Consider the following 25,223-nt stretch of genomic DNA (forward strand, 5'->3'; position numbering starts at 1 on the left):
TTCAGACCACATGTCTTATACACACACACTCCATGTCTGCAGCTATTCCTCCCGTCGTGAGATTCTGGAAGTTATAACTGAATCCTTGGATCTCATTCGTAGCAGGTATCTTCTTACCAACACAAAATTTCAAGCACGAAACGTGTCCGGAATACCACACTTCTAAATTGCAGAAGTAAAAGCCGAAATGATGCCCCTGATCGATTCACTCCTTTCAAATAGGAACATTAGCTGTAGACATAGATGAACTATTGATGCATACTGGTAAAATGCCAGTTTCTCACATTGGACAATAGTTCTTTTTGAAATTATGACCGAAGAAACGAATCCTTTTTTTTTCCCTTTGTTTGTTTCAGCAGATTTGGGCTTTCAGATTGATAATGATCACTAGCACCTGGACCACTATCTAGGATGCCACACTTGGTTTTCATTGAAGTAATCTGATTGGAATCCCGTTTAGATTGCAAAGAACGTTGAAAAGGTCTTTTCATATACGAGTTAACTGGTCACATGCCAATTTTATAGATTTATCATCTCATAAAATGAATAAACTCTTCGGAGAATACTTGTATATGCAGCAACAAGCTTCCATTAAGTAGGAAAAAAAATAAAAAATCCGCTAACGCCTTTTCATTCCCGTATATATAGGAAGTAGGCTAGGCAGGTTTTTAGCCCTATCTAAATTTTGGAGACTGAGTGGGCAGTTCAATCTCCACTGGCAGCCAATCAGAGATAGCTGGCCCAAGGCTATCACTAATTAAGCAGCACACAGTAAAGAGAGACGGCTCAACAAGTGCCGCCATCTCGTGGTCCCCAACCCTAACACAATATATTTAATGTCTGAAATACTGTGGGTTCTACGGTCGATTTTCTTTAGTTTACGGAATAAATTTCCAGTAGAAAAAATATCTTCTAGTCGCCGGCTAGACTCGAAACCAAGTCTTCCTTCGTGCGGCCAAGCGTCGTGGTGTGCAAACGCCACATCCACTGAGCTACACAGGCTCAATTTTAAAAGAGTAATTAAAATTTGAGGCTGCATTTAAAAAAAAAAACTGTGCTCTTCGGGCAGCAAGACTTTCCCAAGTGGGAAGGTTTATCTTGCAGCAGCATTAAAATGCTCATATTCATGACCAAATATTCACTTTCGACGTCAGCTTCTCTGAGACCCAACAGAACCATTCGACATTCTAAGAAGTAAACCGTTTAGAAATTATTTGTAAAATACTAAGACATACACTCTGCAGAAATAGACAGTTTCTGCAGAATATATTGAATAAATTATCGCGACTACCTTGAAAACAAAGTATTCTTTTGGTGACTAATTATGCATATTGAAAATAGATCACTTGGCCCTATAGGAACTGGTCTTCTTACACAACTGATTCAAAATACAGCCGGAAAGCACTGACAAAATTGGGTCAACTGACTCAACATTCCGACAGAATCCAATTCTACAGACAATAAGAATCGATACTTTCGATTCATATTCTCTGCAATGAGATCAACTGAGTTTCAGATACAAAGGCACTATTGACGTCTCTGCGATAATCCAAAAACTAGCTTTTATTAAAAGGTTTCTCGCATTCATTCAGTTGCGTTGATATCTTTGCTTCCATTTGCCTTCAAATCTGCACCGAGCATGCCAGAGTTGGACTATGTAGTTTTAAGTGGAACAAAATACCTGCAATTTTCTTAGAAACGTTAGCAGAAAATACCTTTTTCGTTAATATCTGATAGTCCAGACGGAGCTAACTTCCGCTTTTACCCCTGGCCAACAGAACTTGAAATAGCTTGCAGTCACTCGAATGAGATATTTCGCTAGTCCTTCTATAAAAGAAAAAAAAAAGAGTACAAGGTCAATTATATGCATTGTGTTTAGGCTTGCGAGTTCTCTGTAAATACAATACTTAAGCATCGTCAATATGTCTGCTGTATATTCCATCTTCATGTGAATGATCGGTTCTTTTTGTGAGGCCTGGTAACCATTCCAGTTCCAGTCTGGAATTATGGTATTAATATAAAATCCAGCTCTCGAGAGAAACTTACCGTGTGTTGGATTAGTAGGGAATACATATTTAGATACCTTGTGGCGCATCAACTATACGTCCAGCCGAGTGACAAAATCGTCCATTTCACATCTCTTTATACTTCGAAGAATGTTTCCAGAAGAGAGTAATGATAGGCCACTGAAAAGGAATTGGGAGGTTCCAAAATCTAAACACGGAGTGAATATCTTTCGAAATGCATTTCAAAATCTTAGAAATGATAAACGTGATTCTGGATGGAGAAAACAACTGATGCTATGCAGCAATCTAACCTCTGGACAGCATCCCATTTAGCTGGATTGTATGATGCACCCTGAGATAGCGTTAATGAAAGTAAGAAATGATCTGTAGGGAAAAATTCTTTCCACTGGACATCCCTTTGAATTTGTAGCCACTCCCTTTCAAACATAACTAGAACTTCATCCCTTTCAAACATAAACAAACTTTGAGCAGAAGGAAACCCTCTTCTTGAAACAAAACATTATTTTAACACACATTTGAAAAGAAAATCTTATTTTAAAACTTAAGATTATTTTTTCCGTTGTGACCATCGCTTTTGCGATTTAGAAACTTAACACCTGTAACTGGCAGCACTGTGTTTAAGTTTTTATCAAAGTTCTACAAGCTTAAAGAACTTATTTTGGAGACATCCACATTTAAAGTAAAAGGTATGTGACGTAGCACTTGGAGTACTTTATTTCAATAATTCAGTGTGTGTATCAGTATATAGTGCTGTATCAATAACGCTCTCTCTCTCTCTCTCTCTCTCTGATACGGTAAACACACACAACGAATTGTCTTGTTTATTCAACAACTTTGGGAGCAAAATCTCTCACTTTTCTTTGACTTTTCTCCTCTGTTATACAAAGTTTTGTTGTCTTCGCTCAGGTTTAGGTTTTCACCTTTTATCGAGAAATACTGGAATGACATAGTCAACCATTTATCACCTTCGACTCCCGTCATGTCCTCCCTCTTCTTACTTTTTCTATTTGTTTTTCTCTGCTCCCTTTTGAGTGTGACATCTCTTCTCTTTAGTACATGTCTCCACGACGTCCCTTGTGGTACTTTGCACTTTCTCATCGCATTCTCTTTCACTACATACAGATGGCGTTGTGTTAGCATGACATCCTACTAAATTTGCGTTTTTGGGAGGACTCAATCATTGGGCTCACCTCTTATGCCTGGATTCAAACAAAGATTATTCCTAGAAAATTAAGACGCGAGGAAGAAATTCTGCTGATGTATAGCGATGCCAAATTCTACTTTCTGCAATGGCTCCTTACCAGAGCAATGACTTTTTTTCCCCATGTACTTTTATGCACATTAAACATGTTACTTGAGAACGTCTTTCTTGATCAAGTGTCTGGTTTTGGAAGTCTTTTGTCACTTGGTTAGACTATAATAAATTTATGAATTAGTTTAATCCTTTATCCAAGTGTAAGCAAAACAAAGTTTGCACCTGAAGTATCTTCAGGACTGATGCAACTCGTGGTAAAGGTGGACCAAGTTCTTATCACTTATCTTAGTATCTCCCATAATGCAAAGCACATCTCCTTGCAGACCTGTGTAATGCTATGCATTAAGGGAAGGGCCATTACCCAGACTGGTTTTGATCTTTATTGAATGTTCAAGTACAGGTCAAACTCCAAAAGCTGAGCTTTGTTCCCCTCAATAACAGACTCACCCTTCCACTGAGAAGAACTCTCAGCGTTGGCTCTACCCTGTGGAAGGCTCACCCCACTACAGAGCAGAGCTGCTCGTTTGCTCATATTTCATCTGAGCGGTAACAGCAACAGCCATGCCTCAGTTAACTTCACAGGCTACGGCATTGCCATTCATCACCCAAGCTTGCAGCTGGTTTCGACCTTTATTGAGGTATCGTTAGTGGGAGCCAGACTCAGAGGTGGTGATACTAAGGTGGAAGTAATGGAGAAGTCATATTTACCTATACAAGTTGCCAAAAGGTGTCTCACTTTATTATTAAATTACTCTAAAATTACAGAAAAAGATTTTGGAAGTTTTTTCTCCTTGGTTAGGCTATAATGAATTTAGTTTAATCCTTTATCAAAGTGTAAGCAAACAAAGTTTGCGCCTGAAAATATCTTCAGGACTGAGGCAACTCGTGGGAAAGGTGGGCCAATCTCTGATCACTTGTCTTAGTATTGCCACTGACGAGACCTCCATAAAGGTCAAAACCGGTCTTGGTAGTGGCCCTTCCCTTAATGCATAGCATTGTACATGTCTGCAAGGAGATGTACTTTGCATTATGGGAGATAATGCAAAGTACATCTCCTTTTGCTAGAATTTCTAGAATTTCATCTTCCAGTTCATCTTCTCCTGTTTGTGCGTTTTATTCTGTATTATCTTGGACTTTTTTTTCTATATATATATATATATATATATATATATATATATATATATATATATATATATATATATATATATATATATATATATATATATATATATGTGGAAAATGATTTGACAGGTTTTATATTGAGAATGAGTTTTTTTTTTTGTTGTTTTTGAGTGAGACAATCAGATTTTCGTCCTACACTAAGGTATAATTTTAGTGAATGTAGAAAATGCACATCATACAAGCAAAGTATAGTTGTTATATCCTACTAACCACCTGAAATTAAGGTTTCAATAATAAGAAGCTCGCTTAAGGGCTTAGAACTGCTCACTTTTTGCGATGAGTTCCTGATTTTAGAAAATGTAACAATTCCTTCTCCTCACTGAGATACATAATTTTACTCTGCGGAAGAAATCACTCTTCTCACAAGTTGTTGCAGTGATCAATTTTGATTATATAAAGGTAGGTTGTGGTCGTAAATATTCTGTATTGCATAGCGTTTGATACATCATGAGAAATTTTCAATCTAGGTCAAAATCGGTTTAAGGATACTTTTACCATGATAAAGGGAACATGCCATCTTTCTTTCCTCAAAACTGTGCACCAAATAATGAAGTTCAGATTTTTCTCTCTCCTCACAAAGAACTTTACCACGTACGATAGCTGCAACAGAAATGAGCGCATCCAACTGTCCCCAGTTGATGTTCTGGAGAACGTTAACCGATGATCGTTGCCTGTTTCAATTCCCACATGCACTCTTGTATTCTTATCAAGCTTGGAGATATCCCCATCTTTTTTCTTTTAGTGTAATGTTCTTCTCAACCTTGATTTGTATGCAAATCTTTCTTTTTGACACCTTTTTTTGATGTCTCAAGGAATTATAAACTTAAGTTCATTATACAAAAAGAATTTGTTAATTCTGATATTTAAATCGTTCATTCATGCATCTGTGGAAAATCCTTGAAGTTCGTTAATTTATTCTCTTCAAGAAAAAGAAATTGATTATTAAAGTCTGATTGTTTTCTCTTATTAAGCCAAATATCCGTTATCTCATTTGAAGCCTTTGTTATCTTCTTTCAGGATATTTTAGTCATGTTGATTGCTATAAGTCAGCAGATGACCAGTTGAAAATGTGCGAGGAAAAGAAAACTGCTAGAAAAAATATTATAAAGGGTTTCATGTTCTTAGACCCTGAAGAAAAACTTGAACAAGTATGTTGGTAAGTTGTGGCTACGTTTTCATATTATAGTTTTATTTTTTTATAATATTTGTTTTGAATCATATTAGTCGACAAGCTGCATTAAATGATGCTTAAATCTCTTTTCCTGCTTTGAAAACAAAGTGATTATGTAATGGAATTGAAATTTCTATTTTGGCTGCATTATTTGCTGTAATTTCGCTCCACAGAACTTAAATTTCTCGTTTTATTTTATAGCATGCTTAATGACTACAAACATTGCACAGAAACTGCACTTGCTCCCAAATGCAGTTCTGAAGCAGTAGGAGTAATTAGTGAATTGTTAACCAGAATACAAGGGCCTATAATGCAAAGGTGTGCAGAGATCGATGATGACTCATTCGAGTGCAGCGCCGCAGTCAGTGTAATCGCACCATCCCTGATGCTACTGCTCCTGGTGGCATCGTGTCTGATGAGAGGAATCTAGTTCTGATGGCTGCCAAAAAAGAAAAATACCTCACTTTATTTTGTTCGAATTCTTGTGCTTCATTCTATCGAGAATTTTTGTTAGTGGCTCTTTTTTTTTTGGGCACTAAAGGAACTGAACATTTGTTACCATCACCGGACAGATCCTAATAAGACCACTACTTCTAGAACGGTCTTAAGATCAGCATGAGTACGCTTTTGTACAAGTTGAAATACTGTGTTATGTTTCATTTGTAAGCTGATTATTTGTATTTCGAAAGTGTATAAAGTTTGTTATTTTTGACTAATTTCTGAATTTATAGACTTTATTGGTTTCTCAATTTGGACCAAAAAAAAAAATAATTTGTTTAGTTTTGAATATTAAGGGAATGAGCATGTGGATGTGTATCCAAGTGAATCTCCATTCTAGCTAGGTGAACAGTTAATGTCTCGCTGTTAATTTTCTTTCTCCCTGTGAGGTTCTCATACGGATTTTAAATATCTATGATGTGTGACAAAAATGCATTTTCTCTTCGTGATTATTTCTCTCATACCTGCTTCTGGGAAGCAATTAACTGGGCCTTCTTGAAACAAGCTATTTTTTTTTTTAAAAAAGCTGCTTTCTTACACTATATCGAAGTTGTTAAAACAATCATTCATTAGAATAAATACAACTTGTTGGTAATGAAAGAGTACTTAAATATGTATATTTTTATGGGCCTTTCTATTTTATTGCTTTGCCAATGCGGAAATAATAAAATATCAGAAAATAATGCGCATTGGCTGAAATGTATTTTGTAAGCTTTAAGGTGCTTTAGCACGCGGTCTCCAATTAGCACGTCTATTTCCTATGAATGAGAAAGACAGTTTTGTATTTTGCTATCAGTCATTATAAATGTAACTGTTATTGTTATTAAATAAACTGTTTTTGTTCCTAAAAAATCGTTTGCATTACTGTTGAATATAATTCGTGTTGTGTATTCTCTAATTACCCTACAGTAACTGCATTATTTAATTTATTGCATTGAAATGGTTTTAATATTCCATAATCCACTGTAGCACATTTAGGACTTGAGGATCGAGGGAAATCACTGTCTCTTGACATCTTTCTCCAAGTATCTGAAGAGGAGTTTTTTTTTTCCCTTCAGTATTCCGAAATCCAACCACATCTGGAAGATTCCTACATTCCCCGCACTACCATTCATTACAAAAGATGGGCTTCATTGAAAGATGGAACAGAGCCTACAGGATTTCGAAACCTACACGAACGCAATGGAGAACTTCGCCACCTTAAACATATTCTTTCGCTCAATGAGTAACTGAAGATAATCAAAGATTTAAACGCTTCCAACAGCTCTTTCTGACAAACAAGATTTCAAAAAATGCAGTCATTTTATCCTGCTTCATGGTTGTTATGGATAATATTACAGTGGCTTCATCAAAGCGGCGTCTTTTGCCAATGTACAAGATTTCTAGGGTCTTGCAGTGCTTAACCTCCACATCAACCAATAAAGAAATCTTCAATATATAAAATTCATTCTTCTTATAGCATTTGCTATGTTGGCCATACATCGGGATTAGCTTTTCACGCCGCAAACGTACGGTACCAAAAATTGCAAAAAAAAAGAAATGCCGCACGTTAATCATAACTATTTTATAACACTTAAATAGCCTTCAGAAGTGCTTCATAATTCAACACAAAGGCTTGATTATATGCTGATTTGTCTGTATTTGCTAATCTAACCAGTAGCACATCTGGGACATGATACACGTTGCGCCACAGACCGTGAGAGCAACTAGCGTTGTTCGAACTTGCATATCAACGGTGTTTGTCACTTTTATACTAGACTGAAGTTAGAGATAAATATGTCATGTTATGAACACAAGTTCTTTACCTCTAATGTTAGTCCGACGATTTGCGAAACTAGTCGGGTTGCACTGTTATTCTAATTCAACGACTTTTCGTTAATAGGCATGTGGTCTGTATACCGAAAGTCAAACAAACATAAATGGAGGTATATTTGGAAAGTGTACGCTCGGAGATATATGCTAGTTGGTCTACTACAAGAGCAGGCAACGTTTGTTTTTTAGTAGTTGGTAGATATTATGTTCAGGGTATTGATTTGTCTGCTTTAAGGGACAGAAAAATCAGTTTCCAAAGAAAATTCCACTGCCTCTGTGAGACACCATTTGATTGGAAAGACCTCAGAAAAGTTCCTCGCGTCCTTATTAGTTTTAACGACATTCAGCAGATAACAGCATTATTATTATTATTTCGTGAAACCTCCATTGAATCCAAGAACTCATCGTGGAAGGGCACGACACTACTCTACTTCGCTAAATACATTTCATCCTCTTCACTACTTCTTAATTCTCCAACTACGACACTACTACCATCAACGCCATCATCACGAACAACAGTATTTTATGTCTCTAAACTACGTGTGTTCTGAAGGCCGATTTGTCTGTTCGAGGGATGAAAAAACTGAGTCTCCGGGAGAAAAAAACTCTGCTACCCCCGTATGAGATCGGCTAACTCACCTTCAACTGAAAAAGCCCATTATGTACTATTTCGCTTTCCTGCCAATGAAGTCATTGATGGGTGGGTAATTCACCTATAGTAATATGAATGGTGCTAAAGACGCCGCATATTGCAGCAATGATTTTGGCAGGAAATCAGAACAGTGAATAATGCTGTTGTCTGCTGAATGTCGTTAAAACTAATAAGGACGCGAGGAACATTTCTCAGGTCTTTTCAATCTGGTGTCTCATACGGAGCTGTGGATTTTTTCTATGGGAACTGATTTTTCTAAATACTTAAGGGATGCATTAGAGGCGAAATCGCTACTCAGGAGACTGCAGTACCGTAACGAGGGTATCAAGCGCCTGTGGCAAGCTCCCCCTAACCCAAAAATGACAAATTTTGAAAAATTTAAATGTAACAAGTTAAAGTTTACATAATGCAATATGTTTAATACTTACTATTAACCTCATCAAAATGAGTTGCTTGCAAATCCAATTATGTATTTGTATAAATAAATAATCTATTAAATAAGAACACATTTTTATTCATATTCAGTGACAAACAAATTAAAGAAATACACGACATAGATATAATATAATAAAAACATAAATAAGTTCAGCATATTTTATAAAGGAATTTTTCTAGCTTTTTCATTTGCAAACACATCTATTATATCGCCATAATTTATTGTTTTTGCAATCTCTTTTTCAATTGATTTTTCAATTGATATTATAGACATGTTTGTCAATCCCTCTTGTCCAATAGAAGAACCAAGGTACGATTTTCAATTTGCTAAACGGACGTTCGCAGTAAGCTGTTGTTACAGGCATCGTTATGAAAATCCTTAATGCTTAAACCTTAATGTCTAGATTTGAATACGTGTTTTGTAATGAGAGTGCGTAATTTTTTTGCAAGATTTGAAAAGCGTCCATATCGCCAAAATTTTCAAAAACTTCCATGGCTTGATATTTGAAACTCCTCTCAGTTTCACATTCAAATTCTGGAGCATCTAAGTCGCTATTATATTTCAATGCCAGGTCAGCTGCGCATCGTTTGAGATCGTCCAGCTGCATAATTTTTAAAGCGTGTCCATCTAAAAAACTGAAGTCGTTTGCGACCTCTTGTAAAGCAGTCAATCTATCATTGAGTTGTATGAGTATTAGATCTAAAACTTCACATTTCTATTTTTTAGTAATTCAGTTTCATTCATGGCAAACGAATCATCAGTAGCTTTCTCACCAGGCAAATTTTTTTTTTTTATTTTGCGCCGTCTCTTTTCTGGAATGGAAGTTTCAATATTTATTGTTTCGGCTAAACTTTTTGCCGAATTGTGAAACGAATCGAAAAAATCATTTCGATACCGTTGAATTTCATTTTTTAGAGCTTTTATCATTTTCGCAGCATTTTCGACTGTGGTTTTTTTTTTTCTTGTAAAAGTAAATTTACTTTTTTTATCTTTCCTAATATTGTAACCCAAAATATTAATAGTGCAACAAAATTAAATTTTGTTAATAATTTTAGCATCTTTCGAGCATTTGTTGCAAAGTCTACTGTACCTTGTCTTTGTCCATCACACATTTCATTAAGAAGTTGTGTTATTAAAGGCATTTGTTTTCGTAAGGCGTTTACCGCGTTAGCTTTCGCGGACCACCTCGTGTCACTTAAACCTTTAAGACGAACAGATAATTTTTCCTTTAAAAGATCCCATCTACCAGTAGAATTTTTCAAAAAAGTTAAACAATTGTTTGAATTGTGCGAAAACATGATTTCATTAGAACAGATGTTTGTGCAGCATGAACGCCTATTAAATGAAGGCTGTGAGCAGTGCATGGAAAAACCCCCGCCATATTGTTTAAACGCAATATCCTGGCTTGTACCCCCTTGTATTTACCTGCCATATTCGCTCCATTATCATATGACTATCCTCTTCTATTTCTAATATTTAATCCGTCTCTGATATCAACTTTTTTTCGATGTCATTCGCAAGTGCTTCGCCAGTTTTTTCATGTGTCACAATAAAATCTACGAAGGTTTCTTCAGTGCTACATTTATTCGTGTTAGGATTAATGTTAACATAGAGCAAAATTTGAGTTATCTGTTCCTGGTGAGAAGTGTCAGGTGTGCTATCAAATAAAATAGAAAAATATTTTGCTTTTTGAATATTTGAAATAATATGCTGTCTAATTTTAGAATCAACCATTAATTAATTCATTTTGTATTATAGGATAGAAATAATTAACTTCATTTTTCTTATGACATTCAATATGTTGCGCAATAATGGAATTATAATGACTAATTAATTCTATCGTGTTCAAAAATTTTCTACATTCGGGATGACCAATTTTTTCACAAGTTCCTTTCAAAGCGTCATTATTTTTGACGCAGAATGGAGAATTGCATCCAAAATAACTTTTAAAAGATGATTCCACTTTTCTTTTTCTTTTAAAATTGCTTCTTGTAATTGATCGTCTATAAAACTACCTTTCTTAATTTTTGATTCGAAAGTTTTCCATTCGACGTAATTTTTTTTTATGATGTAATGAATTTTCATAACGTGGTAACATAGGATTCAAATGCTGCCAGTCTCGAAACCCTGCAGTGGCCCATACTGCGGGGTTTCGAGTCCATATTTTTGGAAAAAATCAGAAATTCTGATTTTTTCCAAAAAGAATACATGGAAAACAGAACAGTGCATCTTTTCGCTTGCAATATATCAACCAATATCTGAGTACTTGTTCTCCCTTTTTACATGGTTTTTACGAAACAATTTTTATCAAAATGCCGATTTTCTGTATCAGGATAAACATCTATATTATCGCACAACTCGGGTCCATGCTGAACAAATATTTGCATATTACTTGCCATGTTGTGAGATCAATAAAATCTATTATTTTTGCATTATCAATATTTTCTAATTTAACATAACAAAATTGAATATCATTATTCCATTGCTTCACGATTTCCTGGTTTTGAGGTTCAATTGTGCTTTTCTCTTCTGTTTCAATTTCACATGAAACATGACTACTTGCAGAAAGCAGATTTAATCCAGTTAAACTTGAATGAACTAGAGGTGTAGATGATTTTTTAATAAAAATATCAATTGGAGTTATATTTTTCTTTATATTTTCAATCTTCTGTTCTCTTATATTTTTTAAACTGTGCACCGGAAGATTTGTTTTGGTGGCATATTACCGTAGAAGTGTTTTTTAATTTAAATTTGTGTTTTTATTAATATAATTATTTATAGTAATTACTCAGTATACCAGTATGTTATATATAAACAAAAATATCTGTCTTTTCCAGTATGTTTTGTTCCACGAAAGAGCGAAATATCTAACAATAATTACAACACAGCAACAACACAACTGAGCTTATGAATGACAACAAGATTAATAATAATAATAATTACACGATTTTTGAAATTCTGTTATCTACAAAAAGTAGAGACGAATGGAAATATTGAGGGTGGGAAGATTGCGATTTTCATTGGAGCCTGGGTTTGATGGGTGTAAATAAGGGCTGGCGAATAATTTTTGCGGGTGGGTCATGAAACGAGGGATTCAGGTGGATGGAATGATATCGAAGGAGGTCATAAAGGGATTGAAATTATAATATGGAAGGTAATAAACTTGGGTTGGGCAGATAGACACATTAGAAGGATAACGGAAGAATGTATTAGATTATCTACGCAAATGTTTAGGATTAAAAGGGAATTTGGAGATACAAAATTCTACAAAATTGGGAAAATACATTCATTAATAGTTAATGGTGAGACGGAACAATTTACTTGAGACAAAAACGAGAAAAACTGCAAAGAAATGTTATGTTCAAGTCGTGATATTAGGCGCTGTCGTTGCCATCTAAATCGAGACGAATTGGAACTCACCGGTGTTACCAATGTAGGAATTCCGCTGTGTTGCAGAATTTGTATGTCTAAAGCGGCGTATTGCCGAAATTTAAAAATACAATATAAAATAGCGGGCTTTTATTATCTATTTTTATTTTTTATTTTATGTACGTTTTACGCCCCCAAACCTAGTTGCGCCCGTTGCGGGCGACTCTTTCGCCACGCCCTCGTTACGGCACTGGGGGACTGTAGCCATTTTAAGAACGGATTGGTTGAAGCTCGGTGTGTGTGTGTGTGTGTGTGTGTGTGTGTGTGTGTGTGTGTGTGTGTGCAGTTCTAAGGGACTTGATCAGATCTGGCCTTCTTGCAATCCATTCTTACCACTTATCATTTGGTAATTAAATTGGGATTTTCTGCCAGCTCATTCTCTATGCGTCATGGTGGATGGCTCCTTACTTCAGATTTCCTCATCAATGCTGGTTTTCCCATGCGCCCGTTACCCTACCACCTACCTGAAATCCAACCCATAGTTTTGTTAATGATAGTATTTTCTTTAACCAATGCCTTAATCACGATGTCTTTGCCATACTCAATAGAGTGCTACATCCATGTCAACTTCAATACCACTAAAACAAATTTGTGTGATTTCATGTTAAAAAATAAAATAAATAAATAAATAAAAGCAAACAAACTTATCACCATTAATAATATGCGATCTGACTACAAGACCAGGCATCTTTTTTTCCGAACTGGCTTTTGCCTTCATGACCTCATCCGTTTCCCGAAATCTACGTATCCTTCTTAGTTCAAAACCTGACTTCTCACAATTAAAATCCTCAACATTGTATGAATCCTCCCAGATAGAAAATGATATACCTCGTAGTTCATACGTGAGGTAGCACCAAAACCCTCTCTAAAAATGCTCGATGACAGACAAATGGAAGGTTGCATTCTGATACTTCCACCATCTGAACTTGCTTCCATCATTCATCCACCTTCCCTGTAAACCCGAACAGCTGCCAGTCGGTATCCGTTTTTCAGAGCACAGAGACGGATTTCCATCTGTCTATGAGCCGTGGAACGGTTTTCTCTAAGATACACAACCTCCCGTTTTAAAAAAACAAAAATGATCAGGTGACGTCTTCTTGATTGCACAGCCACTCACGAGACAATGATCTGCTATTCGTGTTGCAATCCTTCATTTGTGGGCCTGATTAAAAGTGTTTTTAATCATTTCATAATGAGAGGTTCCGTTTTTCTCGAAATCCTCGAAAAGACGCGAGATATAATTGCTGCAAATGTGGTGACGTATTTAAACACGACACTGGAATCTCCTTCACTTCAGATGGCTCCTTTCACCGAAAATTTGCTTACAGATTATGCATCATACGTAATCACAGCTATTACACCATAGCTGGGGAATGGGCCACAAAACTTAATTATCAGATTATGAAATGTTTTTCTGATTGTTCTTGGTAAAATAACGGAAGAAAAATAGTACAAAACGAACGTTTCTTAGAAATGTTCATTTTGTAGTTTGGTCTCTTTCCAAAGCAATTGGTCGTAACTTTCGCCCTATACAATTTATACCCAGATGGCTCAATTTAAACTGCTCAACAGAGAATGCCCCCCCCCCTGTATCCTTTTGCCAAAAAGAGATGATAAGCCTGTTGCCTGTTTATGTACAGATGCATCCCTATGCATCTGTACATACTTTCTTTTCTTACTCCACTGGTGTATATATATCGCAAAGCCTGGAAACTGGCCTATATTCAACGCATTTCTAAAAAGAGTGACAAATAGCTATATAAACATCTGACTACTACCCTATCTCACTCACCCTCAATCCTCTCTAAAGTGATGAAAAAAAAAACATGAACTCTGAACTCCTACTTCAACTTGAGAGTACCCAGCTATCAAACGACTACCAGTATGGATTCCGTCAATGCCGATCAATAGGAGACTTACTCCTATACATCATTCATCGCTGGACAAATTCCATGGAGAAAATTGGCGAATCCGAAGTATTTGCATTTGATATCTCTAAAGTCTTTGACCGGGTCTGACACAAAGGCTTACTAAGCAAACTTCCATCATTTGGACTGTCTCAGGACTTTTGCAGATGGATTGCCAGCTTCCTGTCTGGATGCACACTATGTGCGATGTTAGATAGCTCCCTATCCTCTCACATCCAACTGACGCTGGGGTCCCACAAGGTTCAGTTCCCTCACCGACCCTCTTCCTTCTGTATATCAATGACCTACTTCAGTTGTTCTCCAACCCAATAGACAGTTTTGCAGATGACAGCACATTCCACTCCTTCCTTTCATTTAACAATCCCTACTCTACACAACTCACTTCAACCCACAGAACATCAACCACCAATGTCCTTAATTCTGGCCTCCAAACCATCCTCCAATGAGGCTCAGATAACCTCGTCAACTTCAACGCTAGTAAAACCCAGTTATGTCTTATTGCTCACAAAAAAGAAATTTTCCCCATCATTATTGTTGATAACACTCGAATTCCCAGACAGGATGAGATTTCTCTTTTCGGAATTACCATGACGTCAAGCGTCTCCCTACATAAACACATCTCAACCATTGCATCGCCAGCTTCCAAAAAATTAGAATTTATCTTTCGCTCAAGACGTTATTTTACCCCTGAGCAGCCATTAACCTTATACAAATCACAAATCCTCCCAGCTATCGAATACTGTTCTTACATTTCGAGTGGGGCTCCTAAAAACTCCCTCAAAATGCTTGACTCAATACAGAGGAGAGCAATTAGACTGATAAATGACCCATCTCTCACCAACTCACTCCCCGCTCTTTCGCATAGACATTTGGTCTCTGTAATTTGTATATTCTATAAACATTTTCATGGCAAATGTTCATCTGAAACAGAGTCAATAATGATTCCCCCACTCTGTATTAATCCCATTGGAACACGTACAGCTGTCGCCCAACATCCTTTCACAGTACACCTCGAAACCTACAGAACAAGTTTCTTTTCCTCCTCCTTCATCCATGCTATTGCGGTAATGTGGAACAGTCTTCCTCTTGATGTGTTTTCCAAGGAATACAACATAGAGGCTTTTAAATAAAACGCAAACAAGTTTCTCCTTTCCCAATCCACTACCCATATACGGTATTAAAGTACTATCGGTTGACCAGCCAACCTCTCGTATATGGGCCCAACATAAAAAAATTTCCCTGCTCATTTTTATTTTCAATATCTTTATCGATTTCCCACTGCACCAAACTAAATGGCAGCAATCACTTCGTATCTCACATTTTCTATACACGTTTGTGTTCCAAACCAGCATGAAGGTATTATTATCAATAGTAACATAGTCAACAGGACTTTTCTCATATACTCGTATCTCTCCTCTGCATGTGAATTTGTCTAAATGGTTAGAAGTTTTTATTTCGAAAATTACCCTTTGTGATAAAAACACAATTCCACTGTATATATATATATATATATATATATATATATATATATATATATATATATATATATATATATAATATAATATAATAAACTTACCTCTAATTTCGCACTGAGGACCGGAGAATCCGTCTCTGCAACGACACTTGTGTCTCCTATTACAATATCCTTGATTTTGACACGGAGGAGTGCAGACTGGGAAGTAACATAAAATAATATTTTTAGAGAGAAATGGCCGAAATACTTTTGTCATTAGGAAGTGCTCAGTTAATAGAAGAAAGTAATGGGCATTGATAATATTATTTATCTTCATTTTGCAAATAAAACAGCAATAGTAAGCACCGCGACTGTTGTGCTTCTAAGCGAGCTCCATTTTTTTTTAAAAAATAGAAGCATTCAAAAGATAATTCCTCACTTTTCTAAAAACATTTTAAAACAATACATAAGATCAGTCGTCTTTCCTGAAATATGTTCAGAAACTCCCGGACTGCTTAATAATATAAGGACGTCTTATTAAACTTGTTCTGTGAGAGAACGTAATGGAATCCTGTCATCACAAGTTGTTTGTATCCATAGCACGGCATATTTTACTAGTTATGTTATCTTACGTTAAGATATGATCTTCGATGTTATCTTAAAGCTGAAAAAGAAGAAATTTCCACGTGCAAATGAGATCTGGCTAGAAAGGAATCTGTAACACTAACGGGATGTTGTGTAATCGAATTCAACATCGATCATGATGGACAATACATTACTGAGATTACTAAGAACGGTGTCCGATGAAAATAGTACCTACACAATAAAATTTAGCTGATTGAATGGTTCCTTTTTTCCTGCATGAGTTCGAATTTCAGCGATCGTCCATGTGAAACAAAAATTACGAACAGAATGAAGGTGTTAATTTTCATGTCCTTTTTTTTAAACGGAAAAGAAATTATTCTTTTAATAGGTCGAGAGGTTAATGTATTCGCTTTCTCCAGTCTTGTCCACTGCGGGTTCGAATCCTTCCTTGAGTATGGATGTTTCTGATTGTCTTTAGGAGGAAGCTCAAAATGGCTTAAAACAGGTGATGTGTAGTGTTAGAACAGGGTTGGTTTCCTGATTATATAAAAAATCATTAAATAAGAACTAAAAGATCCCTGAACCCTCCCACCTCGGTACTAATCCATTGCTGGTTTACATCCTTTCATAGGTGGAAGTTAAATTAAAAAAAAAAAGAAAAAAGAAAGAAACATCGAAAGAAAAGTTTCCTGTTGTTCGTCCTACTTGTTTGAACTGCAATTTTATTAATGGACAGAAAGAAGAACTTTCATCTTCCGAAAGTAAAGATTAAGATAAAATTGCCAAAGTCATTTTTAAGAAATTCCCACTTCTTTTTATTTTATTATTATTTTTCTTCCTTTTTGACCAATGCTTGTAATGCCTTCGTTTCAAATGCCATCCTGTCATATTTCCTTTCTCTATTTCTTCCTTTCATTCGGCATTCAGTTCTTTACTCCCCTTATCCGTCTGTTATCCTTCATTCTTTCCATACGATTGTTCCCTTCTTCTTCTTTCCGTTGTTGCATCCAAGCATTTATTGGATTTTATAATTTTCTCTGATTATATCTGATATTTTTGTAATGTTGTAACCTTTTCAACTTTTTTTGATGTTTCCTTCTCAGTGCTGTTCTTTGCATTGAGCAACATGCAAAGGGAAGCTCAGGTTTAAGCAACTTGTTCACATTCTATAACAATGTCACCATTCACTTGGACAAGGGTAATGGATACGTTTGGATTTTGCTAAGGCTTTTGACAGAATATAGCATGAAAAACTGTTGCGAAATTGGAGAAAATGGTTTTGGTTACAAAATATTAGAGTGGATAACAGGATGGCTGACAGACAGATATCAAAAAATGGTATACAGGGATCCGAGTCTGCAAGATTTAAGGTAACAAGTGGTGTACCACAAGGATCAGCGATTAGTCCACTGTTATTCATTCTAAACATTAATGATATTGGGAAGGATTTGACAAGCGACATACAGCTGTTTGCTGATGATGCAAACATAGGTAGGGTAATCAGCATTCCTGATTACTGTACCTATTAAAATTAAGTATTGATATATAATACTTAGAATGATTTGAATAGGCTGGAATTGTGGGCATGGGAAAATGCATGTCAGATCGATGTCGGTAAATCTAAAGTCTTACACTTTGGCGTGATTAGATATCCAGTGTCATATTATGTTAACGGAATCATGTAGAAATCATCAGGTTAAAGATCATGGAGTGTTAGTAGATAAGAAATTGAAGTTCAGGGGCCATGTAGCAACGACTGCAAATACAACTCAAAAGATAATTGGAATGCTGAAACGTACGTTTACATGAAAATATAAGAATGTCATTTTGCCTATTTACAAGGCCTTGATAAGACCTCATTTGGACTATGTTGTGTAGGATGGATCTCCTCTATTCCTTTGTAATTCTGATACAGTGGAGAGAGTGCGAAGAAGATAGTTAAAATGATAACCAGGATTGTGGAATACAGATTATGAAGGCAGATTGGAAATTTGTAGACTGAAGACATTAGCAACGAGGGGTGATATGTTACAAATTTGAGATTTACAAATTTCTGAAAGGGTCACACAGGAATTCAGTTGATGAAATTATTCAATTTATTGAGGATGGGGAAAGTATGAGAGGGCATCTTCGGAAGCTGAGAATGAATGATGTCAAGAAGGAGGTGAGGGATAGATTTTTCTTTCAGATTGGCGCACCAGTTGATTACTATTGGATATGTGTGTGTGTGTGTGTGTGTGTGTGTGTGTGTGTGTGTGTGTGTGTGTGTGTGTGTGTGTGTGTGTAAGCAGTGTGAATGAATCCAAGAACACATATGTCAGCTGGTGCAAAAAACGTATGGCCCCTCTGAATGAGTTCCTGATTCCCTGGAGGTTTTTTTTCTCTCTCTCTCTTAAAAATAATAATAATATCCCCCCCCTCTCCCAAAGGAACATGACCTTGTGGTGGCAGTGGGGCTTGCATGCTTCAGCGATGTTGAGAACTGTTCTGGCAGTAGCATAGCTGCCAGCAGGGCCACCCGTTATTCCATAGGTCTCAACTGAGTAGTCAGATTAACAGTGTTCCATTCCCCATCTCAATAATGAAAAGTAAGAAGAGATCCATACTGAATCAGTCGAAGCTCGGGATGTCAAGCACTACGTCGGATGCTGGTGATCCTGGGTATCAGGCAACAAGTGGGCTACATGACCCAACTCTCTGCTTGCTAGGCAATCAGGGCAGGAAGCCGAAAAGCGACTGGAAGAAACCAAACGTAAAAAATGGACTGCAGAAGAAAACAGTAATACGAAACGATAATTTGGAAACAAAAATTCCCAGAATCTGCAATAACAGAACAAAGACTTACTGGACCAAAAGAATTTCATTTTCCATAACAAAATATTTACTGAATTTGAGCTGCAAGAGTTACGTAATAAATCAACAACTCCAGTAACAGCAAATCATCAGGAGGTAGGTTTGGTGATAAAGGATCACCTTTATCATCAAATCTAGCAAACTTGTTTCTAGAACACCTTGAGGAAAAAATATTCACTTTTGAACCCAAACCAGAAATTTGGTTAAGATATGTCGACGACGTGTTTGAAGTCTGGGATCATCCCGAACATGAATTACAACTGTTTCTAGATAAAATTAACCTTATTCATCATCGCATCAACTTTACGTTAGAAAACGAATCTCCGCAGGGTATCTCCTTTTTGGATTTACACGTCCAAAGAAAAGAAGACGGTTCCATCGCAACGTCTGTCTTTCACAAGCCCACATTCACAATTCTTCCGCTCATCATCCATCTCAGAAATCTGGCATTATTAAATCACTAGTTTCCAGAGCACACAAATCCTGCTCCTCTGAAGAATCTTTAAACCAGTAATTAGAAGTAATCAAAAATACAGCCATGCTAAATGGATATAATCCTAAAACAACTCAAAAAATCATCAGTAGTCACTTCTCCACACATCAAACCAGACAGAAGGAAGTCCATAGGATTCCCATACCTTACGTTAAAGGCATCTCTGAACGTCTTTCTAAAATTATGAAGAAATACAATTTTGCCACTACTTACAAACCTATCAACCAAAATTACAACTTGTTACCTTCTCCTAAGGACAAACTCTCACCTTTGATGTTGCCTGGCGTTTATGAAATTCCATGCTCATGCAAATTGTCTTACTTTGGACAGACAGGTAGGTCTGTTCAGAAACGCATCTCGGAACATCAAGACCACATTCGTCTTTTTAAACCGCAGAAATCTGGCCTCCCTCAACAAGGAATTGAAAATCCAAGCCATAGGATCCATTGGGAAAAGTCTAAACTTTTACATAGATCTTTATTTAAGCATGAACGTTTATACAAAGAAAGTTCCGAAGCCCTACCACACAGATCAAACTTAAACCGTAACGACGTTCTTACTATTCCTAAAGTATGGGAAATTGTCACAAAATTTGGTTAAATAATTTATTTATTATTTTTTTTGTAACACGTTACGCACGTTTAATGAGATTCTATTGTAATCCTGCGCCCTAACTGTATTATTCCTATTATTGTTTTAAACTACTGTACTGATGATGTCCTAAGATACTTGGGATGAAATATTTACATGAAATAATTTTCACTGTGGTTAATACGTGTGTTTCTTTTAATTATAGCTTTATAACCTTTAACTAGCTTTACAGCATTGTATAGCACAGTTTTAAATTCTTGTGGCATTCTTTTGGAGGCTAATGCTTCCCTATGTACCAAACAATGTACCCAATTCATATCCGGAGCTACTTCTTTGACCTTCCCACTATCCTGCCTGTAAGAACGCGAGCTCCATCCGAACAGAAGGCCATACATTTTTCCCACTGGATCCCTTGGTGTATTATGTAATTATTGAAAGTGTGAAATATTTATTCTCCAGTTGTTGTGGATGACAAAGTTCTACAAAACAGAATATCATCATGCATGTTGTTATCATGCGCATATCTTACGTAGCATATTACCTGCGCATCATTTGTAACATCAGTAGTTTCGTCTATTTGCAACGTATAATAAGGGCTCTCTTCTGAACTCTTTCGATTAACTGAGATTCTCCGCCACCTGCCATATCATTAATTCTGCGACCGACAGTGTCATTTGAAAGAGGAATCAAATCAACATCTTTTAGTAACTTATTGCCAAACATAGTTTTTACCACATCTTTTATAGCTGGAACTAGTAAATTTTTCCCGATAGAATGAAGTTTCCTTGTTTTTGCTATGGGCAAACTTAAGAGATAGGATGCTTCCTGTGCGTTGCTATTAAACGAACCCATAGCCGTTATCTTTCCCATGATTTAATGTCCTTGAGCGTAGCTGAAAAAATTCAATTGGCTTATTTTTCACATCACAATGTTTAGTTTCTAAATGTCGTCGGAGTTTCACAGTCTTCATGTACTCGTTCGACAACACTTCATAACACAAAACACATTGAGGTTTCTGTTCACTTTCATCTCCACACCAAGTAAACCCGAATTCCAAATATGAACTGTTATATTTCCTGCTGTATTTTTCTTTGAACTGCTTGTTTCTTCTACTTTAATAGTATCAGATTTACTGGCGGTACAACACGTGTATTACAATTAGGGTTAGCATCACCTGTTTCATTTGCTTTTCTTTTCAAAGTCATAGTTCTAAACCACTTTTCCATTATTAAAAATCGTTTCCGAAAAATATATAAATACATAAATACTGGGGTTAACTCACGACACACTTTGTCCAAGTATCACTGAGCACTTCTAAAGATATATTGAGCCTTGGTTGAAGGTGGGAAGTCTTCAATAATAAAAATCAGTAAGCAACAAGCAATTGGTTGAAATGTGGATAACACATGTTCACTTAAAATCTGACAAAACAGCAAGGGAAGGCGGAAGCAATAAAAGATGAAAAACTAACTTAAACATGGCATGGATAGACTACAAGAAAGCATTCGACTCCCTCCCACACCCCTCCTTCCTAAAATCACTAAAAATATTTGGAATTAGCAAAAACATATCTTCGTTTCTGGCTGCTGCTATGAAATCATGGAAAACAACATTAACAGTGAATAATGAACGATTTGGAGATATCAGCATTAAATTTTCCAAGATGATTCCTTCTCACCATTGCTCTTTAACATTTCTTTGATACCTTTATCTACGAACAAAACAAAACTTGGATATGAAATTCCTAAATATAATATTAAAATTTACCATTTGTTGTGTATGGATGACTTGAAGTTATATAGAAAATCGGCCTAGCAAACAGACTCTTTACTAAACGCAGTTCGTATTTTCAGTCAGGACATCAAAAATGAAATTTGGTTTGATGAATGCGCAATTTTATCTATTAAACGAGGAAAACTTAATGACACTAGCAGTTTTAATTTTGAACAATAGAAATATATTAAAGCAATTTCAGCTGACGAACACTATAAATACTTACGAATATTCGAAGCCAATGATATTCTCCACTCGAAAGTTAAACAACAGGCAGCAGCAGGATATGCTGCCTAACAAAAGAGCTAGAAATAGGTATTATTTCTAGGAACATTCCCATGTTACTACTCAAAAATTAACTATTATTTTAATAACTAATATAGCCTACTTTCGTTGTAGAGCTTCCAACCTAATCTCCAAGAGTTGGAAGCTCCACAACATAAAAATTAGTTCACGACTCCGACCAATTTATCTTCTATTGGTAGACCAATAGGAGACAAATACACCGAAGACAGAAACACCTAACCGACATGACATAGCATCCACTTCTCTCACGAGTTCCGAAGACAACGGTTGTCGAAACGGCTCACACCCCGTAACTCCCATCCCTGACTTGTTCCCTTAAATCCCTCCTCTTCCCCCCCCCCCCCAAAAAAAAAATTTCTATCTTGAGTTCCTTCTCTGACACCATCCGTCCCAAAATGTTCTCTACCCACCCTTAATAATAATATTATTATACACATACATATATAAAATAAACCTTGTTTTTTTTTCAAATAATAATTCCTCAACTTTGCTTTACCCCTTTTCCTCTCCCCGAATCCCCCTATCCTTTAACAGCTTAAGATCATATGAAGGCACATCGCCGAAATAAAGAGACAGAAAACAACATCCAAAAAAAGGTATGTCCAAAATTTCTCCTATTTTTATTCTTCATATATTAGTTTAATAACACTTCAGTAATGCCGTAGAATTTTTGGTAAGGAGCCAATGACATTGTAAAAAAAATAAAAAAGGGCACTCTTAAACGAAAGTAGGCTATATTTGCCATAAGAGTTAGACATATTCTGAAAACAAAACTAAATGGATTAAACACAATTAGACAATGAATTTTTGGTCTATACCGGTGATCCACAGCTGGCATAATGCATTGGACAAAAGAAGACCTGGACTAATTGGACCGCAAAACTAGAAAACTAATGACTATGCATCATGCATTACATCCACGAAGTGATATTGACCGGTTGTACCTACCAAGGAGAATAGGAGGATTGGGTATGTTTCAAGTGAGACAAACTGTGGAAGAAGAAGAAATTAGTTTAAGAAGTTACATCGACAACAGCTCTGAGTCAATGCTACAAGCGATTCCGCAAGAGGGTCTTCTAAAAGCAACAGGAAACAAATCCGATTACAAAAAGGAACAACAAAATATCCGATATGTGCGCTGGAAAAATAAACCCTTGCATGGCCAATTTCTTAGAAATACTGAGGAGAAAATTGACGTGAACAAGATGGGGCTATGATATGGATGTATTAATATATATTAAAAAAGAAACAGAAGGATTTATTCCGACAGGCATTACAAACTAATGTAATGAAAGCAAAAATTTTGAACATCAATAATAGCAAATGAAGATTATGCGATCAGAAAGATGAGACTGTTGAACATCCAATCAGTGAATGCAGCAAAATAGCTCAAACTGACTGTAAATACCGCCATGATCAAGTGGCCAAAATAATTCATTGGCATGTTTGCAAAAAATATGGCTTTCCTACTTCCGATAACTGGTGGCAGCATGCAATAGATTGAGAATACAAACTGATCAGCATTCAGAACAGGATAGACCTGACATCACAATTATCGAACATCGACAAGTTTGGATTATCGATATCGCAGTACCAGTGATAACAACATTAACAACAACGGACTGGAATAAATTACTAAATGTCGAGATCTGGCAAGCGAAGTTGGCCGACTGTGGCTTAAACACACCAAAACTGTCAAAAAAATAAAGAACGTCAGTTTGTTCAGTTCAACCAGATCGAGATGATTGAAGCTTTAGACATCCAGAAACACGATCTTGAAAACATCAGAGTTGACTGGTTTCTAAAAGGATAAGATACCTCGGGTGTTTAATCAGTGGAAAAATAGTCCACATTGCTTGTCTAAGAGACGTAACTAGTAATTAAGGCAGTCTTTCAGGGAAGTCATAGCTGGTCTGATAAGGCTTGTATGGAAAAAACATAACTTCCTGTATGCAGCAAGGACTTTTTATCCAGTAGGTGACGATTGTTTCATAGTCGACAATGTTACTGTCCATCGTACAAAAACGGTTCTGCAATGGTTCAGCAAGCACGACAGCGACCTCTATCATCTTTCATGGCTGCCACAAAGCCCGGATGTGAACTCCATTGAGAATGTATGGGTTGTTGCCAACTAGAGGAACTTTTTTCTTGGCCTTTTCTTATGTCTTTTCTCGAGTTTGTCAATCTTGAACATGGGAAAGTAAGGTTTTCTCCCGGAAATTCAGATTTTAACCTCACATATCAAATATCGACTGTTGAACTCGCATCCTTTAAAGGCAATACGATTGTTACAATTTAGTGGCATAGTTCTGGAAAAGGTTTGATTTATTGATATCGTGAGCTCACTCAGTGTAAGTGTAAAATGGAGACTGACTCTGCATTTTGAAAAAAGGTAATTAGGTCTAAAGAAATTTCTCTCGCTCTTTGGGGGTGTGGAGTATAAATCATTTGTCATTATGTTTTGTAAAGCTAGCTACATAAACTATTTGGCAAGTTTAGTAACGAAAACATCTTATCGAAAAATATTAGTGCATTCATGATTTAGGTGCATGCAATGCATTGGGATTTCGGTCGTGTCTGAAGATGGACTGCACTTATCTTTGTTCGCAGTGCTTTTGAGAACGTCTGTATGGTTCATTTGGCATCAGCGATGCTCTTTGGTTGAACAGAGCCCTCTGTTCTGATCCTGTCTAGGATTGAAGGAACTTCTTTGTCAGAGTGTTTCAACTCCTGAAACTGCAATTTGATATCAATTGGAGTTGACACTGCTAACTTCCTT

At 36.4% G+C, this 25,223-nt stretch overlaps 1 protein-coding gene across 1 annotated transcript in view; it reads left to right on the plus strand.

Annotated features, from left to right (window-relative positions):
• The window catches only part of LOC150109771 (uncharacterized), a 43,055-nt gene extending 36,688 nt beyond the window's left edge, over nt 1-6,367 (plus strand). Inside the window, exons 4-5 of the mRNA XM_090409243.1 lie at nt 5,482-5,620; nt 5,837-6,367. Coding sequence (XP_090265369.1) covers nt 5,482-5,620; nt 5,837-6,065 — 368 coding nt within the window. The 3' untranslated portion in view covers nt 6,066-6,367. The remainder of the gene's footprint in view (nt 1-5,481; nt 5,621-5,836) is intronic.
• Nucleotides 6,368-25,223: the final 18,856 nt, after the last annotated feature.

This window comes from Typopeltis vanoorti, chromosome 1 (genome assembly GCF_054136105.1).
Source record: "Typopeltis vanoorti isolate ZY-2024b chromosome 1, IOZ_Tvanoo_1.0, whole genome shotgun sequence".
Lineage (NCBI taxonomy): Eukaryota > Metazoa > Arthropoda > Arachnida > Uropygi > Thelyphonidae > Typopeltis > Typopeltis vanoorti.